Source organism: Micromesistius poutassou (genome assembly GCF_964030765.1).
Source record: "Micromesistius poutassou genome assembly, chromosome: 18".
In the NCBI taxonomy this organism is placed as follows: Eukaryota; Metazoa; Chordata; class Actinopteri; order Gadiformes; family Gadidae; genus Micromesistius; species Micromesistius poutassou.
Window position 1 is genome coordinate 3486459 of NC_140288.1, and position 24123 is coordinate 3510581.

The following is a 24123-nucleotide window of genomic DNA, read 5'->3' on the forward strand; positions in this document are numbered from 1 at the left end:
ATAGATATATCTATACATATATAGATAGATAAATAGATAAATATAGATATATCTATATATTTATATATATATATATTTGTGTAATATACATTCTTATGTTTAGGGAGACAGTGTGTCTAAACTATAATACAAGGGCTGTCTGTACAGGGTTTCTATGAGGTTCTCTTTTTCAAGGGGAAAGTGGGAAAAACCGAAAATACTGAAAGTCTCTCATGTACATCTTCTTTTGCGTATTTCCGTGTTTAAAAAAAAAAAAAAAAAGAGTGAATCGCAACACAGGTTCGAGAAAAAAAAAAGTAGAAGGAAAACGGACCCCAGAAAAAAAAAAAAAAAAAAAAACCCTCAAAAATCGAATCATAAATTTGATGAAAAACGCATCTTGTCCTGCTCTGTCTCTGCACTGCTCAGGACAGAATCCCGCCTCGAGCCGGGCGACTCCCTGTGCTGCGCGCCGCCGGCCGCCCCCGGGGCCCCCAGCCCCGCCCCGACCGACGCCGCCCCCACCGCCGAGCGCACGGGGGGCAGCGCCCCCGACGACATCTGCCGGAACAAGTTGACCCGCTGTGGTACCGTGGTGCGGAGGCCCCCCTGCAGAGCCATCCCCTGGATCCCCTGGATCCCCTGGACCCCCTGGACCCCCTGGATCCCCGACGCCGCCGCCGCCGCCATCGCCGCCGCCACCACCGCCGCCGGGGGGGGAGCAGCCGCGGACGCCATGGAGTCCCCGGGCGAGGCGTGGCCCCTGGGGCTCGGGGACGCGTCGTGGGGCAGGGAGGACTGCGAGGCCGACAGGTGCCGCACATCTCGACCCAGGCTGACCGACTGCAGCGCCGGCGAGCTCTTCAGGACGAGCTCCCCCCTCTGGGGCGAGGAGAGGAGCTGCTGCTGGGGGGAGGACTGCTGCTGCTGTGCGGAGGGCGCGGCGGCGGCGGCGGCGGCGGCAGGGCTCGACAGCGCTGGTGGCTGGGCCATCTGCTGCTGCTGCTGTGGGGGGGGAAGGGGTTGCGGCGGCTGCTGCTGCTGCTGCTGCTGTTGCTGCTGCTGCTGCTGCTGCGCCGGGGGCAGGGTCTGCTGGATGAGGGACAGCTGGGAGGCGGTGGGCGAACAGTACTGGAAGCTCCGGCCAGCCAGAGGGGTCTGCACGGGTGGACTGCACATGGCAGCGGTGAAGGAGCACGGCGACATGATGGCGCCCTGCTGCTGCTGCTGCTGCTGCAGAGACGGGAGGTTGACCACGACGGGGGAGATGGAGGAGGAGGAGCCGGCGGCGCTCATGTGGCCGAACGAGACCCCGGGGGCCACGAAGACCCCCTGGGCGGCGGCCGGCAGGATGCGTGCGGCGGAGGCGTTGGCGATAGCGGAGGCGCTGTAGGTCAGGGGGAAGGCGGACTGCTGGAGCTGGTTGGTGCCTATGGAGGTGGAGTAGGGCGGCTGCGCGGGGGAGTTAATGATGGAGTTTCCAGACATTGGGGTGGAGTTCATCCCGCTGAGCGAGTGCTTGCGGTCCACCATCATCACCATCTCCCTGTCCTGCCGGATTATCTGCTTCAATATCTCGTTCTCCTGCGTGTTGAACACGCCGGCGTTCAGGTCCTTCTGGAACTTCTGCAGCAGCAGCGAATTCTTCTTCCCTGTTTTGGGGGAGGGGAGGAGGGGAGGAGCGGGGGAGGGGGGCGAGGGGAGAGAGGTTTAGCCTTGTGAGGGGAAGCCGGTGCTACCGACTACACTGCAGGACGCAAGACACTCGAACGATGCAGTTTGTATTTATTTTTGACGAGGGTGATCAGTGCCACCGCTATGTGACCTTTGAGGACCTCTGTGACCTTCGAGGACCTTTCGCCTTAACACACCACCACCAGACTAGACTAGACTGCGCTGTACTGTACTGTACTGCGGGGTGAATCCTCTGGGTTTATACGTTCATACAAACTGCATGTTTCTCTCCAGTTAACGGTGATCAGTGGAGATGAGTGGGGGGGGGACATTGAGTGACAGCCACGTTGACAGGAGAGAGGAGGTGAGGAGTGAGGAGGTGAGGAGTGGAGGTGAAGGAGACACAGGAAGACACAGATTACTGCGGGTGGAACATGGAGTAGCTGATAGGCTGTCATAAGGTAATGACATACAGATAAGAAAGGAAAAATGTCATTAAGGACCTGCCAAAAAGGGACACAACACAACTCTACGGCTCTGTCTAGACCAAAGGGACGTGTACTATATCAACATGATCAAATCCAAAGTCACAAACTATTGACTACGCAATGACCCTGACTTGTCCTTAATCAAAAGCCAAGGAGAGCTAGGGTGACCATTTTTCATTAGACACAGCCAAGCAACAACAATTCTACGACAAATTGCTAGTATGCTACGAGGTAGGGTGTAATGGTGTGTATTACAATAAAAACATATACTACTAATTGATGAAGCGTTTGTAAAATAATAATGTTCCCCAAACTCGACTTAATACATTGTATTTTGCGGCCTTCAGCGATCTTTATAATTATTATTGTATGATTTTTGGGTTTATTATTACGTTTTTTCTAATGATCAATCAACCGAATTTGATGGACGCGTCCCCTTCAATAATTTATCTTCCTGAAGTTGACTGCCTTACAAATTGAAAAATACATTTGAACCCCACTTTCCCAGAAACTGACCCTCAACTGATTCACAGAGAACTACAAATTGGTCGGCTGTCGGTCTGTTGACTGCTGACTATTACAACGAATTTGGACTGGTGCCGCACTTCTTGGCTAGTATTTCGATCAATATTTAAAGTCCTCCATCAATTATTTACAAGATTGAAGGAAACATATTTGGACTTCAGTAATTCAGTAATTTCTTTCTGCTTTCTCGAGTGCCAAAGCAAACTAATTGTTTGCTTTTTCAGTCAGTTTGAATTTTTCGAGGTAATTATTGTGAGAGCTTCTGAGGGGGAGTGATTCATGCTGTTGTTTAAGTGTGATTGTTCAGCTAGGTTATTTTAGCATCGATACATCAAGTCTGCTTTGGTAGTTTGGTAGAAGGTTACGAGTTTGGCTATATGGAACGAGATGATCAGTATTAGTTTATAGAGGCAAACTTTCTCTCTACTTCTCTTTTTGTCTATGTATGTTTTGACGCAATGGCATACAATTATATACATTATGATTATTATTATTGTATATTATTATTTTTGTATATTTATATTATTATTATTTGTATTATTATTAGGATTGTGAAATAAGTGTACTTGCATTCGATTTGAATCCTGATTTTAGTGCCATTTTGGCCTCAATATAAAATATTATTTCTAATACAAACAAGACTAATAGTTAACACATGATAATCTCTAACATAATATTAATAAATGACATTCAGTTGAACTTGTATACATGCATTGTAGGACTGACTACAGGTAGGGAAGTATGCTAAGCTACGCCTGGCACTAGACACCCTGCTGTGAAACTAATGATCACTTACAAGGCCGCAGTCATGGCATTTTTAAATTTTAGAGGGTTAATCACTGTAAAAGGGAAAAACAATGAAAGTATACATTATTTTTCCAAATCCAACCTTATGGGGTTAAGGCCTTCGTCTTAGAAACAGAGGCCTTTCTTTGTTCACCAAATGCAAGGCTAGGAACATAACAGTTATAGTACACTATTCAATGTATGTAAACACAGATGAGTTGAGTTAGGTATTCTTAAAAATGCATGAATATCTGTAAATGTCTATGAACAGGTCAATACAAAAATTATAATAGCAAGTAGAATAGAAATCGGGTGGAAGTGAGGACAGAATTCGGCATACAAACGCGGGTAAAATTAGCTTTTGGATAACATGATTTTTTTTAAATAAGGCTTAAACTGCAAATATAATTCACAAACAAATTCATCACCAAAAATATGTTGCTCACAATATAATTGTACATCAATTAAAATGTTTGTATGCATATTCATATTCAAATGCCTATGCAAATGACTAGTGCTAGTAGTTTTTTCACGTGCAATGTATAGCGTTTATCCTACCTCACCTTAATTTTTCACACAAAAAAATCTTTAGGAACCATTGACCCATCAACATTTGAACAAATACAACAAATACAATGACACCAAAAAACAAGAAAAGAAAGTACAAAAAACTGTAACGGACAACATATAAATAACAACATGTAAATAATGATGACTATGTCAGGTACAAATATGAACAAAAATAAATGTTCACTTCAACCCCGAAAAATATAAGAAATGCATTTCTGGTATTTGATCAATCAACTCTTTTCTATTTCTACAAAGTGTACCTCTAAGATGATGACTGTTATCGCAAAGAAATATGTGAACAGAATTGTGACCCGCTGTGTGTGTGTGTTTGTGTATGTGTGTGTATGAGAGAGAGAGAGAGAGAGAGAGAGAGAGAGAGAGAGAGAGAGAGAGAGAGAGAGAGAGAGAGAGAGAGAGAGAGAGAGAGAGAGAGAGTGTGCAGTGGAAGGAAGTTGTGAGGACATTTACGCCTAAGAGTATTTGTCAGTGATTTTTGACTCTACAGGGAAAGACATTTCTTCCCAATTTCACCAGCACCAGGTGGTTATTGTGACATCAGTGTCTAAAAATAGGCCCAAAATAAAGCTGCTTAAAGTTTTTATCTCTAGGAATTTATCTCTAGGAATTAAAAAATATATTTTTGGGCAAATTCTTACAAAACATAAATAAATATATCATCATATGACAACTACTACAACTAAAATATCTGTTTGTGAAAACATGATAAAAATATATTTAAAAAAATGTAATGAGATCACTGCAATGTAACATAAAGCAAAACATGTATGGCCTTGCATCAGTAGAGTTCTTGGTACTTTACCAATCAAAGGTCAGAATTTGTAATCGTGGAATACACTTATGTAACAAAAAATGTGTGATACTCATATTATATTTGAAACACATAATAATTCACCAGATATCTATGTGTTCTCTCATTATACTACGTTCATATTTCAAATGTGTCAAAATAAATGGTGTGCAGTACTACAGTAGACGATAAAATATGGAGAAAATCCATCCTTAGCTTTACACAAGAGGCACGACATGGTCTTGGTGAAACAAATGGAGAGGACCCATTTCTACGATTCTGCCGCTCATAAATTCCCCTTTTTTTTTCGTATATTTGGAATTGGAATAAAATGTTTACCTGATGCCTATTGGTCGGCCAGGACACTCTTGAAAACGAGATGTGCTCGTCTCAAGACGGACTCCTGGTCAAATAATTTTTAGATAGAAGATCAAGTCAAATGTGCAACAAGTTATTGGTTTCAATGCATGGTTACTGTCTGTTTCTGCTTTAGTCCGACAGTGAAACAAGCACTTAACCAAATGCAGTTCATTTATAGGTAGACGACACATCCAGCACAGATCATGACATCATGTGTGTGTTTCCCCCCCCCCCCCCCCCCAGCCACCCCTCCGTATGAGACAAAACCCCCCGTTTAATGATCAGTTCGAATGGATGGGTTGAAGCAATAACACTTCTGTAAGGAGAAGTGTTACGCAATAGTGGGCGGCTGCCGTTTTGAAGGAATGTGTGACACCGCTAAGCTAACCAATCCGAGCACTAAGGTCAAAAGGGCAAATGTAAAGTTTTTCGTTTGACAAAGGGCATAGGGCATAGCAGTCGAAATAACGACTTTTTTTTTTTTCTTTCTGGAAAGCGGTATTCTTCTCAACAACAAGGAGACCAGAGCGCTTGATGGATTCTCGCTTACTTTAGTGCGGCCTGCGGCCAACCATCACAAATGGTTCATTGATTGATTGCTGACTTGCTTGTCACAATAGTATTTCAATGTTGAGTCAATAATCGGTTTGCAGGGGCATGTGCAATATCGACATGCCTCAAAAAGGCCAAAACAACGGACAGAAACAAAGCCATGACAGGGAACGAAACACCAACATTTACTACAAAGATACAGACTCTTCGACGCAGCTTGTTAAACGCTTTGAGACAACATTGGCACACTATCGTTATGGATAGCACTTTGAAATATTGTAAGAAACTGTGCGGGAGATGTGCAAGCATAGTTTCATTTGTCCCAAAAGTTTAAATATATAAAATAATTGTCTACTGTATAGTGGGATGATTGCTTCAAATATCATGATCGTATCATAATATCATGTTTGCTTTGTTTTTCGGACAAAGAACATTTAATTGGCATTTGCCTCTTTAAAGTTGAGAAGAATTTCCTTGTGCTTTGTGAACAAGCGTCCCACATATTTAGGAAAACATTGATTAGATAGATGCTATCAAACAAATCAACACTAAAAAGGTTGATTATCGTATTTCTGTGGTGCCGTTATTGCCCCACACTACAAAAATTGTCATAATATAGTCTAGTTACTGTAACTTTATTAAAAATTATTATATTATTATCAAATCTACCTGATAGTAATAGAGGGCTAGGAGTGGGCAGAGTAAGATTAGTTTTTTTACCGGTTTATTCTCAATCAGATACACCAATTATTGTATTGTTTTTTATATGAAACTATGATAATAAAAAAAAGCTTCAATGTCAGTGTGTGAGTACAGATGTAAGTATATAAGTATGTCAGTAAGTATGTTTGTATAATAGTATGTATGTATGTATGCACGCATGTATGCATGTAGGTATGCATGTATGTTTGTATATATGTATACAGTATATGTATGTATTTATGTATGTATGTAGGTATGCATGTATGTTTGTATATATGTATACAGTATATGTATGTATTTATGTATGTATGTAGGTATGCATGTATATATGTATACAGTATATGTATGTATTTATGTATTTATGTATATATGTATGTATGCATGTATGCATGTATGTATGTACAGTATTTGTATTCAATTAAAGTATAATTAAAGTGGTAATCTCAATGATTTTCATGTAAACAAATCCCTGTTAAGTCACTTTCTACGGCTGAATGAGGTTACACGATGGTGACTGAGCCTATAGCCCGCTGATGAAAGCCCTTTCATATGCAGTATTCTGAACGTTACGACCTAGGTGTCTGTGGCGACACTGTTTGTATCTCGAGGAAAAAAGTTGTTGCCAAAGACAACAACTTTGAAAAAAGTAACACTTTAACTTGAACAGGATTGACTTAACGAGGTTTCACGAAAAAAAACAACTGTTTAAACATGATTCGTTTCAAAGGCCGCAAGTAATCCTAAAAAGAAAACAGAATAATAGGCGAATATAAAATCAAATCTCTTATATATAGCTCGGTACCCAAACAATAACTGCCCTGGTTGACTTCAATACATGTGCCCCTTTTTCAACTGGCAACTGTGTTTGCGAAGAAAAAACACGTGGACTTAATTTTCCTTCAGTGTCCGCCGTTTCTCAATAACTCTCTCTGGATCAGAGAAACATTGAAGCGGAGTTCAATGGGGGGGGGGGGAGAGTTTACCAAAGAGTGACTGAGCACGTGGAAGCACTGTCAGTCTGTAATGGATCTGGACCTCTCTAGGGAGCGCTCAGGTGCACCCCCCCCCCAGCTCAGTAGTGTCTGCCCCACTGGGCCGCCCTCGGGTGGCGGCGGCGGTGTGGAGCAGGGTGGAGCTGGTGGCACTGGTGGTCTGACTGGTTTGGATTTGGGAGCTGCTCATACCCCCCAGGTGTGCGGATGAGTGGAAGGAGAAGGAGAGGCGGAGGCGCATGCAGGTGAGGTTAGCTTCCGTCCGCCCCGCGGGGCTCCAGTGTTTTACGGGGGGTGGGTGGGGGGGGAGGAGAGAGGGGGAGGGTGTCAACAGGGGAGGGGAAGGGGGAAGGGAGGGGGGGTGGTGGTGGGAGCTGACTCCGTCCTGGTGCCAGCGACATGCACTGCCTCCCGGGGTTTCAAAAGGTAACCCCCCCCCCCCTCCACGGAATGCGTTATCAGTGGTTTGGTCTTTACACAGGGAGCTTGTTACATAATACACACACGTGTTTCATAACGGATTATAGACTCAAGACAAAAAGAAATGAAGAGATGGGGAGGAACAAAACAACCCAAAGAGATTAGACCATAGAGAAGGAGCGGTACATGTCATGCAGCACGAGATGGCCGACACAATGCCGTAATGGTGAAGTCGCACAGACAGACGGACAGACGGACAGACAGACAGACAAGACAAGACACGGAATGGAGGGGGGGACGAGAAGACGAGGCGTGACAGGCGACGCGTCCGACCAGAAGGACGGTGGGGGGGGGGACCACGGGAATGTGTGGGAGGCGAGAGGGGGGGGGGGTGTTGAGGGGGGGGTCTGGGGGGGGGGACAGAAGGGGGAGGGGGTCCCTTACCGATGCGGTCCAGGCGGTCGATGGCGACGGTCTCGAAGGCGCGGCGCATCATGGGGTACTCCTCCAGCACCTCGTTGAAGTGGTCCACGGACAGGGAGAAGAGGCGGCAGTACGTGTCGGCGCGCACGCTCGCCGTACGCCGGCCCTTAGTCAGCAGGCAGATCTCTGGGAGAGAGAGACACAGAGAGAGAGAGAGAGAGGGGGAGAGAGAGGGAGGGAGAGAGAGAGAGAGAGAGAGAGAGAGAGAGAGGGAGAGAGAGGGAGGGGGAGAGGGAGTGAGAGACAGAAAGAGCCAGGGAGAGAGAGAGAGACAGGGAGAGATAGGGGGGGAGAGGGAGGGACAGAGAGAGAGAGAGAGAGAGAGAGAGAGAGAGAGAGAGAGAGAGGGAGAGAGACAGAGAGAGGGAGAGCGAGAGAGGGAGAGAGAGGGAGAGCGAGAGAGAGAGAGAGAGAGCGCGAGAGAGACAGAGAGAGAAAGGTGAAGAGAGAGAGAGAGAGAGAGAAAGAGAAGGATGGACGTAAGAAGGAAAAAAAAGACAATATAATTAAGACATAAAAATAACAAAATAACACTTGAAGAAATACATCAATACAACACTGCAGTCAGACAGAGGAAGATGAATACAGTTTCAAAGAATGGAACACAGACTTCAACATGAATAATTGGATTTCTTAGAACAACATATTGAACTTGCCCCCTTATATCCGATGCGCCTTAACACTGCGGAACATTACCATATAGACACACCCTCAGCGCTAGGCTAGGGAAGGAAACGCTAATGGGAAAAGTAAATAAAAACCGCCCAAACCATTAGTGGTCCCGTCGTAGCCCGTGAGCTAGCTTGAGTCATCATCGCGCTACTGTGCGATAGAAGTCTACACAAGAGTCCTTCGCCAGCAATCAGGATCATAATAATGATGATCGCCTAACGAGTGATCACTGGTTTTTCTACGGTCTGAAGTGCTTCTTAACGACGACTGTTAACAATGAAACCACTTTGGTGAGGGGGATCTGATTGCATCCCCTGTTGTAAACTATGCACGGCAGGATAATCTAGTTAGCTAGTTTGCCAGCCCAAAGGTTCTGGGTTCGATCCCCAACGTCAGCATTCTACCTGTAGGTATTCGGGAGTCTTTTTGACAAACCTAGCGAGACGGTATCTCAATAAATACATGTATACTGTATGTCTCCTTGGACGAAAGCTAGAATACTAATCAAACATAGTTAATATCCATACCATATAACAATACACAAACAGTTACATCCAGACATGTGTATTGTGACCACAAATGCACATGTGTTGCACATTGATCTCTTGGTAGTATATTATATGTTCCATTTATTTATGTTCCAAGAGTTGCTCTCCTGACTCCTATGGGATCCTCCAGATGGTGTTTCAGCCACTGGGGTATATTCATTCATGAAAAAACACAATAATAGAAGCTGAAAAAAAGAATTGTTGATTGAAAATATATATATCACTCATGCCCTCATACAGAGCATGTCTGTAGGCACGCAAGAGATGGTTGTAGTGTTTCATATATACATGTATTAAATGTTGCTATATCTATACCAGAACCATATCAAGACCCGACAGACATCTAATGAAACACAAACAATAACAATTATGAACCTTAAAGCCAAACATCTCTGATAAAACCTTTTTACCACCGCCTTAGGTTCACATCATAGTATTCTGGGTAGGCATTCATCGCGGTTCATTCATTCATTCATTCATCCATCCGACGTCGACAGCCGACGAAACGCAGAGCAAAGCGAGACGCGTCGCGCGGCTTATTTCTGACATTCACAGCGGGGCGTTGTCCTCCTCAGCAAAATGGCGCGGTGCCTGTCAGATGTGTGAACAAACACCTCCGCGCCGAGGGTGCGAATAAGGTGCCGCTTGGAAGAGAAGTGAAATATTCTGTTGACGTGGATATAAAGGGACGGCTCCGACTGAGGCCTCGTACGAGACGCCGGGCCAACGCGCGGTGAGGGGCGGGGAACGTCAACACGCGGCCCGGGATTAGAGTCAGCGGCGGCTACGCGCGTACATTCATCACCCAGGGTTTAGAGATCAGCCAGCCAGACAGACAGGTAGGCATACGTACAGAGGGAAGACGGACAGACAGACAGACTCTCTCTGACAGGTCGGACAGACAGACAGACTGACTCCCTCTGACAGTCAGACAGACAGACCGACTGACATACTGAGAGAGATGCGGAGACATACAAGACAGAGAGACACTGACAGTCGGACAGACAGACTGACATACTAAGAGAGATGCTGAGACGTACAGACAGACAGACAGACAGACTCTGACAGTCAGACAGACAGACAGACAGACAGACATACTGAGAGAGATGCTGAGACAGACAGACAGACAGACAGACTCTCTCTGACAGTCGGACAGACAGTCAGACAGAGAGATACTTAGACATACAGACACACAGACACACAGACAGGCTGACAGACTGAGAGCGATACTGACACATACTGACAGACTCTCTCTGACAGTCAGTCAGACAGACAGATGGACAGGCAGACAGATGGACAGGCAGACAGATGGACAGGCAGACATTTAGACCGATAGACAGGCAGACATGCATGCATACAGACAGACAGACAGACAGACCGACAGACCGACAGAGGGGCAGACAGACAGCCAAACAGACAGAGAGGCAGACAGACAGACTGGCGGACTGACAAGACCCCTCATCAGGGCCGTGGAACGTGATGCGACTCGACGCGTCGTTTCCATCACCTTGTCACCGCGCATCACAGCGGGACCACCCCGGGGCATCGTGGGTAATTTGCTGTCAATACATGTATCATGCAATCCCATGGTAACCAGCCAACTCGTCACCAGCAATCCGTGGCCACGGCGACGGCGGATTGGAAGTCCCACGAGTATAACAAACACAAGGCCAGCGGGGGTGGGTGGATCCTTCTTATCGGGGCGTTCTGTAATTGTCCCGGCGTCAGGCATACATGCCCGTTGCCCCCCGGGATGTCTACGTTTGTGGTGGAGCTAAACGGCGAGAGAAAAAAAAATAAAACGAAAAAAAAAAAAAGAGGCTCCCGATTCGTACCTGTTTAGCATGCAGGGCTGGGTAGGACCGGGTCTCCAAGGTAAATGTTGGATTAGTGTCCTCACAGAGCTGCCGCTCATTAGCATGCTAATGCCGTCTTTCGCCTGAGAGCACTTTTTTTTTTTTTAAGTATCCATACTTTTCAATCTCTGCCGCTGTTTCAAAAGCCACTCGTTCCCTCCATCTCTCTATCTGAGTCTCTCGCCCTGATTTGCACAACCCCTGTCATTAACCCTCCTCTCTCTCTCTCTCTCTCTCTCTCACTCTCCCACTCTATCTCTCTGAAGCTCTCTCTCTCTCTCTCTCTCTGAAGCTGTCTCTCTAATCCTATCCTTTTCTCTTGCTTTTTTCCTCTTTCTCTCTCACTCTCCCTCCCCCTAATTCAAAACCATTCTCTCGCCCTGCCTCAACCTCCATCAAACACCCCACTCCACTCTCTCTCCTCTCTCCCCCCTCCCTCTGACTCTCTCTCTTTCTCCCTAATTCAACAGCACTCTCTCTCCCCCCCTCCCTCTGACTCTCTCTCTGTCTCTCTCTCTCACCCTGATTCAAAACCTCTCTCTCTCTCTCTCTCTCTCTCTCTCTCTCTCTCTCTCTCCCTCTCCCTCTCCCTCTGACTCTCCCTTTGACTCTCTCTCCCTGATTCAAAACCTCTCTCTCTCCCTCTCTCTCTCTCTCTCTCTGACTCTCCCTCCCTCCCTCCCTCCCTCCCTCTCTCCCCCCCCCCCTCTCCCTCTTTATTCCCCTCTCTCCCCCCTGTCAGACCCCACCCTGTCCTGCTCCCCTACCCTGGATTAGGTCCGGGGTTCTGGGCCGGGTGTGAGTTATAGGTGGGAGGTAGATGGGTGACACGGACCAGCTGCTTCCAACTCAGGCTTTTTTTTTTTTTTCACTTTGCTTTACTCAGGCAAAGGGAGTGAATAAAAAAAAAAAAGAAAAAGCAAGAACCTGAAGAATAAATTTGCCAGTTCCGCAGAAGCCCAGAACAGGTGGCAGCGACACCGGTGGAAACATGGAGGAGCGATGGGCTTTAATGTCTTGGGATGTGCGTCACTGCTCTGCTGCCGCTTTGTAGTGCCGGAGCCCAGAGTTGAAACACAAATCCATTTTCTTATCTCTACGTCCTGCGTCGGCGTACACCGGGTGTTTCATGTGTTCATGAAACACCTTAGTGTTAATCAACGTACTATCGACGGGGTTCATCGATGCAATCAATGGTATCCTGTATCGGGAATTTCCGGGAAGCTAAAAGCTCATTTAGTCCTTCAAGGTAGAGCAAAGTTAGCAGAGCAGAATGTAGTCGCTTAAGTTTGCTAAAAAAGAAATCCATTCTCTGGGCTCTTCCTCCTTTGTATTACATCATGTTCTCTACAAGATCATGCTACAGAAACATGGTACATTTTCAAGGCCACCACACGCAGGTGTGGGAAAGAGAGTGTTTGCTAACAAAATGCATTCTCTGGGCTCTTCGTCCTGAGTCTTGTTATCCATAGCGACGTGATCATGGTACAGGAACATGCCCACTTTTCAGCGTGGGAGTGTAGTGGCTAGGGGGCTGTAGACTGTACACTCAGTCGAAGAGGTTTGATCACCATTTTTCGTTTTGCCTGTAGGCATCCTTGAGCAAGATGCTAATCCCTACCTACTCCTTGGTGACATAAGCACAGAACGTTTCTTTGGTTGAGAGCGTCTGAGAAATTACTATATATAAGCAGTAGTCATCGTAGTCAGGGCAAACAGTTCCCCCTTCCCAAGGAGTATGACGTTTATTCCCATGCATTATAAAGTGTGGCCTTAACTGGTAGTTGGTGTGGTGGTAGGTACCCTCCAAAGGAAGGGGAATCAGAAAAGGAGAAGTTAGTTGTACCGTCTCGTAGGTTTGTATTGAATTAAAGGCTAAAACCTGATTGTATTCTTTCAGAGCGAGACCCTACACTCAATGTGTTCACCGCGTTTCATTAGTGATCCTTCAGAAAAAATCAATCGCTTCAGCGCATTTGTAAATCAAACTGAACGAGGAACGGAACAGACTTCTTGAAACACGGCACTTCCTGACCAATCTACAGTACGTTCCTTTTAAACGTAGCACGTCAAAAAATACCTTAAGACAAATGGGCCATCGCATTGAACCGGCAAGGCCTGGAAGTTTAAGTTTAAGTCTCGAGTCAAGCGATGGGGGGGGAATAGCTGTAGCATGTTGGCCTCCATTGCCGGCCCTGACAGTTAATCGCTATGGGCCCAGCGACGTTCAGTCTGCCTTGGCTTTCCATGATGAATTTGGTATTGTTGGACGGAAACAGTCAGCTTAACTGTCCTCAGGGGCCTGCAGTTCCCATTGTCGGAAAGAATATGATAAATACACTCAAGTTGGCTGCCATTACACTCTGTTTGGAAAAGCCTTTAGGCCAATGTTTTTTAAAATGGTTTTGCCATTTCACGAGGATCTATTGGCTGTCAGCCATAATGACCCTCCCCATGTCTCCCACAGGCTAGCGTCAGCATTCTCCGAGTGAATTATGTGTTCCAATGCACATGTTAAGCTACATATGGGACACTTTCTTATTTGCGATTTCAATTTAAACTCAATTTAAAAATGTTTTTTTTTTTTTACTCCACTAAAAGATCTGAACTAGAACGTTTTTCAACAATAAAAAGCACCCACTCACGAGTCAGTTAAACACTTTTGAAGTATTTGTTTGTGGCAATTCGTAGAACGATGAATGTGAATTTGAACGGTGTAAATGAACAAAATAATTGCGTCGCTCTCGGTTCGCTCGAATTGTTCCATCGAGGGCTGAATTGATGTTCCGCATGTGGCAAACGCAGCGATCAAATGGCATGCGGCGGATATTCTGCAAAAGCCTCGCGTCTATTTTCACAGTGGAGTCGCAGCCATGGAATTGAATATACCACCGCATCTAAAACAGGACGTAGACATCCGACAGACCTGCACCCACCTCCCTATGGGGACCATTATAGTGTCGGAGTAAACAGTGAATCCGCATTGACCTTTCATCTGTGACGCGCTCAATGGTTTGCCTTGGGAGCACACAGACACTTAAAGGGAGACGAACACTGCGAGCTAAGGACTAATAATAACAATGATATAAGGCTGGAGAATTATGCTTATCATGTCACAAATATGATTGCATGTGGCTTTATAGTTCAATCCCAGTAATCAGACAGGAACGGATTGCTTAAAGGGGGTGGCGGAGCGGTCGAGAGAGTAAAAGAGACAGAGAGAGAGAGAGAGAGAGAGAGAGAGAGAGAGAGAAGAGAGAGAGAGAGAGAGAGAGAGAGAGAGAGAGGAATGAAAACAGATAGATGGGGGTTACAACCCCTTCAGCCTATGGGATGCCTGATCCAGTCCTTGGCCAGCTTCACCGGCCAGATGAGGGGTTACATAACCACACACACCCACACACACACACACACCCGCACACACACACACACACACACACACACACACACACACACACACACTACCGTCCAAACCCCACCTAATGAGACTCCTCAACATGGAAAATAACCCAACTTCAAACAGAACATCCAATCTGTGAGCCCCAGGCTCCAACAACTTAATTACGTTTCAAGGCATGCGTGATAGAATGTGTGTGTGTGTGTGTGTGTGTGTGTGTGTGTGTGTGTTGTGTGTGTGTGGGATTGCATGTGCAACTACTGTAAATAAAGTGGACTTAACTATGTGGTGTATAAACAGGGATACGTAAGTCATGTATTTGCAAGTTCAAGTGACATAATGTTTTTAAAAGTAGGTTAAACCGGAAGAAAACATGAAGGCATTATTCCTTGAATGTTTTCCTAGAACAGTTTAAGCCAACCGTACGTAAATTGAATTTCGCGTGAGTCATTAATGAGTAGCTCGGAGTCTCTATGGCTCGATGGCTCAATGTGGACGACGGGGTTTCAGCCAAACACCCCTAATCCACTAGAGTGGACTATTCCGTCCCTTTATAAATACATAGATATGATTGTTGTTCAAGCTAGAGTGGGTTGGCTGGTAACCGCAAAGGTTGCTAGTTCGATCCCCGGCTCCTCCCAGTGTGTGTGTCGAGGTGTCTCTGAGCAAGGCACCTAACCCTTTAACTGCTCCCGACGAGCATTCACCCATGAATGAGTGAATGTCAGGCAAAATTGCAAAGCGTTTTGGATAAAAGCGCTATATAAACGCAGTCCATATAATGCAAATGCCTTTTATAACACCGTTCTATATAGCATGTGATAAAAACACTCTTAATATGTAGGACTGAGGGTCGGTGTATCTCAAACGCAAACATAACCAAATCTGTTTTGGTGGGGAGCGGGGTATGGGGTTGTGGGTGGGGGGGGGGGCGGTGGTGGAGGGTTCTTACCCCCGAAGTAGGAGCCGTCCGTCAGCTTCATCTCCTTGTTGAACTTGGTGATGACGCTGGCCACGCCGTGCTGGATGAAGTACATCTTCTTCCCCACCGTGCCCTCGCGGATGATGTAGTCGTTGGGCTGGAAGACCTCGAACTTCAGCTTGCTCAGCATGCCCGTCACGAAGTTGGGGTCGGCGTTGGCGAACAGGGGCATGGTGGCCACCAGCTTGCGGCAGTTGAAGTTGACGATTTCCTGAGCGCCAAAAATGCAAATGAGGGGAAAACGTCAGAAAAGGAAACGCAGACAGAGACAACCGGCGCCTGGAATTCAGGAAGGTTTCAAAGAGGCGACAATGCGATAATGCAGCAACTCAACAGACGCACGCCATCACGTTACATGTTCGTGACACACAATCACCGGCCCGTCGTGAATGACCCCCCCCCCCCCCCCGCCCCCCACCCCCTGCCTCCTCCCAAGGTAATCTCTATCGGCTCCCTAGCCGCGCGGTCGTAAGTGAATTGGACGCGTATTGCTGCAGCCATTCCCTTAATACCCCCGCAAGTCTAAAGCACTTCCATTTACTCCTGAGGAGAAACTTCCTGGCACGCTGCTCTGTGGCTGATGAGCTTGCCCTGGGGCGTCGGCCATCTTCCCCGCTCTCCTCCTCTTCGTCCTCCTCCTCGTCCCTGTCCCTTCAGACACTCAGACACACATCGACGGATTAGGAGCTGGTTTTCTGTTTACACACACACACACACACACACACACACACACACACACACACACACACACACACACACACACACACACACACACACACACACACACACACACACACACACGCTGTGCACACTGACAGATAGACACACACATGCAGGCACACATGCCGCACACATTACTGACATACACACACACACACACCCAGATGCACAGACACACACTCACATGCACAGACACAGACACACACACACACACCGCACACACACACACACTGCACACACTCACATACACACACCGCACACACTCACATACACACACACTCACATGCACAGACACAGACACACACACACACATAGACAAAATCACACACACAAACACACACACACACACACACACTCAATGACAAACAGGCACACACACTCACACACAGCTCTGTGTCTGTTGCCGTGCAGACGGGGGCAGGGGGAGAGGCACTTGCAATCACTGCGTATTGTGAAGGATGACTCTCGTCCAATGACAAGGGGACATCAGCACTCTGCTGGCCAATCTGCGGAAGGGTTGTTGGCTGAATGGACGCCCTGGCCTGAGACGCTGGTATTAGTCAACACCGACGCCGTCGCGGCCCGGTCACGCGCAAGCAGCAACATTCATTATACGGCATGAGCGCTTTTCCCCCGAGTGCAGTCAGAAGTGGGTGTGTGTGTCGTGCTCCCAAATCTTGGGAGCACGACACACACAGTAGCAATTTCTGTTGCAAAGAGCACCCTATTACAAGTTATAAAAGTGTCACTATGGTAGAAAATCACTCTGATCGCGGTCAGCCCTGATCAGAGCTAAACAGCGTCTGAGGGGGGGTGGTGGTGGAGGGGCGGGGGGGGAGTTGAAAAGCCATTTGTCCCTCCCTGACGTGGTCACCCGGAAGATTGGGAAACATCGGGTCGGTTTCAGCCCGCAAAGTTTCCCCCGTTGACGTGATGTGTTTCATGAGTTCGGGCCGGTGAGGCTGCCCCAGTCCTCCCATGCTGTGTTCTCCTCTGTGAACAATCTATTCTCTTTTCTTTTCTTTTTTTTCTCTTCTTTTTATAGTGCTCCTTATAGCCCTCGCCACTTCCCTTTCCAAGGAAAATGTGGCGGCTTTCTCAGGAAATTAGCATAGTGGAGGTGGCGGAGTGCAGGTGCAGCAGTGCGTTGCATACCTATTCTTTCCACCATGCTAGCCCCGCCGACGACCACATTGGTCACCACTTTGAATTTTTTTCGTAACCCTTTAACCCAGTGATTTTCTTTATTTTTTTTCTTGCAGTTCTAACATAAATGCATGCATCACTGCAGACACGATTCAATCAGCTATAGAAGGTTAAAGCCTCATGTTAAATTAAATAGCCTGTGGCTCCAAACATGCACGATGGTTAATGTCTCGACTGTCAAACGTCACTTTGTGAATCATCGTCTATAATGTGTCCGACACAAACGACTCTCTGTATCTCTTGATTATCTCTTATTCACCACAGCGCAGTCAATGAATAAGCTGCTTATTTGACAACCACAGACACTGGTTTATTATTACCAGGTCTTCCATATGTAGGAATGTGAGAAATAATAGCTCTGTGGAAACCATCCCACGCCTCTGGTTGTCGCTTGTCTGGCCCTGGCAGCATGACAGGGCAGTGGCAGTAACTGCCTCCATCATGGCTGAAGTAAAGCATGTTGAGAGCTTATGGCGGATAAGAAAAAAACCGTCGACGTCAGGTCGTATGTGTTTGATGTTTCCCCCCCCCCCGGGAAAATAAACCGCCCTCATCTCCTCAGAGGAAATGGATTCATGTGTAAAAGGATAAGCCGTATTTGTGTGTGTGTGTGTGTGTGTGTGTGTGTGTGTGTGTGTGTGTGTGTGTGTGTATACTTTACGGTATTGTTCCAAAAATAAATATGGAGCAGACGTTCAAAGGTATTCAACCTGTGATGTCCGCATTGTGATATATATCACAGGGAATGCATCAACAATACAGAAATATGCCGGCGTGCATTGTGCTGGAGCACCAGAAGTCTAAATAAGAAAATAAAACTTCCATTTTGGTTTGAGCATTAGAGTACTCTACTTAACGGCCGTATTCTTCATAAGATAAACCCTAAACCTTCAAAAAGGAAATGGGACCGGGAACATCAACATTAGCTTGTTGTATTCCACACAAATGGATCAACAAATACCAAAAATAGATCATCAATCCTAAATAAGTACATGTGAAGCACAAAGAAGAAAATGCAAACATAACAGTAACAGATTTCCACACGTCGAAACCAGAGACGTCAACGCTCACCTCTTTGAGCGGGTCGTTCAGCTCACTGAGGATGTTGTCCTCGTCGAAGATCTTGCCCTGGTACCGATGCTCGTAGTAGTCGTGGATCTTCTGCCGCATGTCCGCGGGAAGCTTGTGGAAGGACATGTACTGCTCCACTTGTTTGTACTGCCGAGAGAGCAGAGGAAGCACGGTGAGTGACACGGCATCGAGACAAACCAAAGACAAGGAATAGATCTAATGGGAATCAGGCGCACAGACGACAAAAGGGTTCTGACTTCGTAGCACAATGTCTGCATTCTACTTGTAGAAATTGATGAGGGGAAACCCGCTAGTCCCTAGACCTGCTGCTTTACACATTTATTGACATTTATTAAAAAATATAAACCCCTAAATCACGGAGACACACCTTGAATAAACAGCGTCCGCTGAATGCCTAAACACCAAACACATTCGTCCCCTCCTTAAGTTTGTGGCTGTGTCTCTGTGGGACACGTTGTTGTCAGAAGTGGAGCCAGAGTCCAGAGCTGTGCACGGCCAAAGGTGTGCACGAGGAAGGCGTGCACGAGGGAGAGGGCGTGCACGAGGGAGAGGGCGTGGGAGGGGGGCGCGCACGCGGGGAGAGGCAGGTGGTGGGTGAGAGAGCTGGGGAGCTGAACAGGAAGTACAGGCCTCGGGGCGATGTCAAACCAAGGTAGCCGCTGCCCCGATTAGCTGAAAGCGCGCAGCGAGCGACGCAGCCGAGCCAGGATCTAACAAGGCGGAGCAGCCAGGGCTGAACTTGCCCACAGAGTGCAGCTGTTTAGGCTTTATATAACCCACGCTGCGTCCGGCAGGTAGGTAGCGGTGTCGTCGTCTGCGGTGTGGTGTAGTCGCGGTTCAAACCGGGTTCGTATGAAATGTGTGTAACAATGGATGGCTTTTTGATGGCCTCCTTTATTCAAAGCATTTTAGGATACTGTGTGGTGTGTGGATTGTTACCACGGGTCTGTGCACAGAACCGATTTGTTCAACCGTGGCCGGATAGGATAGTGAGTCTCTTTTCTCAAATCTGGGGTGAATTCTAACATGGTCTGCAGCTCGCAACCGCGGTCATAGTGGTATCACCTATCACCTCACCGTAACCCAACTTATGTTCTCAATGTCCAACGCAATGGGACCAGTGCTACCAAACATGGATTTCTGTTCAATAAACTTTTAATAATCTTTTAAAGGTGTATGAAGATAAGAGAAAAAAAAAAAAAAAACAGCCCAGTGTGAAAATGCTAAACGTACATTCCGCTAGGATGGTTTTCCTTAATGTAAATGTCCTGTGTCGGCGCGTAACACCAGCATTAGGGAACATAACGAGCACTGGGTGTTCCTGTGTAATGCAATAAGGTCTAATGTGCTGACAGGGACTGTCGGTATTCAAGCAGCATCCCCTTCTAGAGTTACCCAGCAGCCACCTGGGCGCAGAGGGTGCCAGCAGATTACGAAGGAAGCCTTCCCCTGAACCTCACCTCTCTTCCGATGGGTGGACCACACTCTCTCTTTCTTTGTGTCCCCGGTGAAAGCACTCTGCTTTGAGATGAAATACCCCGAACGGGGCATGTTCTGAAAGCTGCAATGGGATCGCAACGACACAAACGAAGAGCCCCTTAGCCGGTTGGGAAAATCGGATTCTCTTTTGATAACTCATTGCGGTTTTCTTTTATCATTTCCCCCTCCCCCCCGTCGAATCTCAGTACACCTCCACCTTGTTTCATCGACTCCCCTCTCTCTCTCTCTCTCTCTCCTTCTTTCTCCCCCATTGTTTGCGGCAAAAGCCTTCCACCCACACCCACCGTGTAAAGATTACCTGTCTCGGATCTCTCCTCTCCAAAATAACAAGCCCTGCCCTCGTCTCACCGGCTCACTGCGGCTGCCATGGATGAATCCATCAGAGGCTGAGGACTGTGAGCCTCTCTCTCCGGGCTCTGTCCCCCTGCTGGCATCCCCCCCCCCCCCCCCCCGCCCGCCCCGCTAACCCCCCAATCGTTAGGCGCTTTAGCAGCCGAGCGCACAGCGGGGCGTCTGGCTGTCTGGGATGTGGGCCCTGCGTGCCGGAGCTGACAGCTCCACAAAGTGAGGGGTCTGAGGTGTGTGGGATTAAACTCGTTTTTTGGGGGGGGGGGGTTAGAGGAGTGGCGGGGGGGGGGGGGGGCGGTGGAACGCGATGTTAAGACAGGACGGACGGTGCTCTTGTCTCGTAGGACGGACGTGGTGGACTTTTTGGATGGCGTGTTGAATTCAGAATGTGTCTTATGTTAAAAAAACGATTTTTAACGTTCGCCGCTGTGTTGCGTACCGATGGCTATTCTTTTTAGTTGTCGCTCCTATTTTGATTGCATGCTCGGACTTTTCTCAGCCTCACTTGTGGCTTTGACTTCTAGTGTCAATTTAAATGTTGATCTATAACATTCCAGTATGTACATCTGCACCAAAAGGTCACTATGTGCATGCAATGTGAAATACAAACAACAATTTCCATATATATCATACAATATATATGATATCGTTTCAACAGCAATAATAATGGAAAATGATAATTCCTGGCCTGCATTGTTGTGAGTTTTTGAATGACTCAGTGTTTGGTCTTTGGAGCCAACTGATTAGCAGTAGAAGTAGTAACCAGGTTACCAGCATATTTCAATACCTTTCTTATTTTAATGCAATTATGAATTTCTACATCGGTATTCCTTCCCATGCATGTGGATAGTTCATTAATTATACATTCACGTGCTCTTCTATGCTGAAGACCTAATGGGAACGCACCACAGTTCATATACGTGACTAAAGGAAAACTGTAAGAGAAAAGAACAGGCCTCTGATGGCCATGCAGAACAACAGTAAAACCTCGCCCTAAACCGCACGGACGATGTGGGGGACAGACCGGCAAGGTCAGTGCACATCATAGAGGAATCTAAGCATGATAACGCTTAGATGCAGTTTGGGAATGAATAAATGGCCTGATTGTATTGGTCTTGTGTTCAGAGAGGGCTCGGTCAAGGTGACCTGTCTGTGTCCTCCATGATGAAACATAAAACACGCTTTCCTAGCTATCGGCTACTGTGTAATGGATGTGTGCTTTGCATTTCCACACACAACGCTCTGTGTTTGTGTGTGTGAGTGTGTGTGTGTGTGTGTGTGTGTCCATGCGTGTGCATGTGTGTGTGTGCGTGCACATGTGTTGTATGTGTGTGTGGGTGCACTTTGTATTTCCGGCAAACCCTATTACGTGTGTGTGTGTGTGTGTGTGTGTGTGTGTGTGTGTGTGTGTGTGTGTGTATGTTTAAAGTGTGTTCATAGTTTGTCTGTTTCTGTGTATGTGTGTTCATAGTGTGTCCATAGTGTGTGTGTATGTCTGTCCTGAGCTCGTCTAGGTGAACATGGACAGGTGTGCATATATCCTATTAACTTTGTAAGTCTCCGTTGTGAAACCCCTGTGATATTGACTTTCACACACAACGAAAGTGATTGATTTATTTTTTACCTAATTTCCGTCTTCCAATAAGTAATTACTCCATTGAGTGTTGCCAAATGAATAATGCATCCTTGTGTGTGTGTGTGTGTGTGTTCGTGTGTGTGTGCCTGCGTGTGTGTCTGTTTGTGCGTGTGTGTGCGTATGAGTGTGCGTGCGTATGAGTGTGCGTGTGTGTCTGTGTCTGTGCATACGTGCGTGCATATGTGTGTGTGTGTGTGTGTGTGTGTGTGTGTGTGTGTGTGTGTGTGTGTGTGTGTGTGTGTGTGTGTGTGTCGTGCATGTGTGTGTGTGTGTGTGTGTGTATCGTGCTGCAGAGCTAATACGACCAAACAGATGGCGACTGTGTTGATACACGGGGCGGAGTGGTCCGGCTCACCTTCCACTGACCTACGGCCGCTTGCTTCCCCTAAAGGTCAGCGCTTCATTTCAATAGTACCCATGTTGTTTATGTTTTTCAAATGAGTCAGAGTTGATTAGAAAGCGCTTGCTCCGGAGCGCTATAAACATGAATAATATAAACATGAGATGAAAGTTACGTGGGTGGGCAGCATTATTAACATAATGCTGGTGAGCATTATTATATTAACATAACGCTGGTGAGCATTATTATATTAACATAACGCTGGTGAGCATTATTAACATAACGCTGGTGAGCATTATTATATTAACATAACGCTGGTGAGCATTATTATATTAACATAACGCTGGTGAGCATTATTAACATAACGCTGGTGAGCATTATTATATTAACATAACGCTGGTGAGCATTATTATATTAACATAACGCTGGTGAGCATTATTATATTAACATAACGCTGGTGAGCATTATTAACATAACGCTGGTGAGCATTATTAACATAACCGTGGTGAGCATTACTATTAACATAACAGTGGTGAGTATTATTAACATAACTGTGGTGAGCATTATTAACATAACGGTGGTGAGCATTATTAACATAACGCTGGTGAGCATTATTAACATAGCGGTGGTGAGCATTATTAACATAACAGTGGTGACCTGTATTTACATAACGGTAGTGAGCATTATTAACATAACAGTGGTGGCGAGCATTATTAACTAAGTGGTGGTGAATGGCATTAACATGACAGCGGTGAACGGTTTTAACCCAACAGGGTGGAACAGTATTAACATAACGGCGGTGAACGATATAACCACAACGCCGGTGAGCGTTCCAGACAGAGCGGCGATGAAGTGGCGTTTGGTTTGCGCGCGAGCACACACACGGTGTCCAATCCACGTGAGCTCGGCAGTGCCCTAGACCCCTACACTCCACAATCACAGACGGTGGCCGGGCTAAAGTGGTTGGATAAGCACTCCCTTACAAAACAATATATATATATACATATGTATGTAACAGGGGATCAAATCAAGACACAAGTGTGGCGCTTGGACAGCCTCCTAAAACAGCGTGCGGTTTTCTCCCACCGCTGGCCTCCCGTGATCTACGCGATGGGCTGGAAATCCTCTTTCTTAACCCCTGGTCTGGAGGGCTGCTGGATGCTGTCATGCCGTGTGACCAAGTGACCCGCCACGACAAGAGTCGAGGGCAGGAAGCTTAATCTCCTGCCACCAGCTCCGATATAGGACTCCTCCTCATAGTGGTCGAGGGGGGAGACGCGCTGTTGGGTCGGCTTTGATAATCAGAAGGCTTGTCTCGGGGTAATCACAATGTGTAACAGTTTACCGCTGCTTAAACGCAAGCTATAAAAAAAAAACGTTCTGGGCCGAGACAAGATTGCGGGGATAATAAAATAAAATAACAAAAAAAAGGGGGTCTGAAGAGAGTATTTCCCGTTGATTGTGTGGTTTTATTATGTGTGTCTGTG

At 46.6% G+C, this 24123-nt stretch overlaps 1 protein-coding gene across 1 annotated transcript in view; it reads right to left on the reverse strand.

Moving 5' to 3' along the window:
• Positions 1 to 354: 354 nt before the first annotated feature.
• Positions 355 to 24123, reverse strand: part of hcn1 (hyperpolarization activated cyclic nucleotide-gated potassium channel 1) — a gene marked incomplete at both ends in the record, with an annotated part of 31072 nt that continues 7303 nt past the window's right edge. The window contains 5 exons of the mRNA XM_084483254.1: positions 355 to 612; positions 685 to 1631; positions 8301 to 8465; positions 15765 to 16005; positions 18792 to 18938. Of these exons, the coding sequence (XP_084339380.1) occupies positions 355 to 612; positions 685 to 1631; positions 8301 to 8465; positions 15765 to 16005; positions 18792 to 18938 (1758 nt within the window). The remainder of the gene's footprint in view (positions 613 to 684; positions 1632 to 8300; positions 8466 to 15764; positions 16006 to 18791; positions 18939 to 24123) is intronic.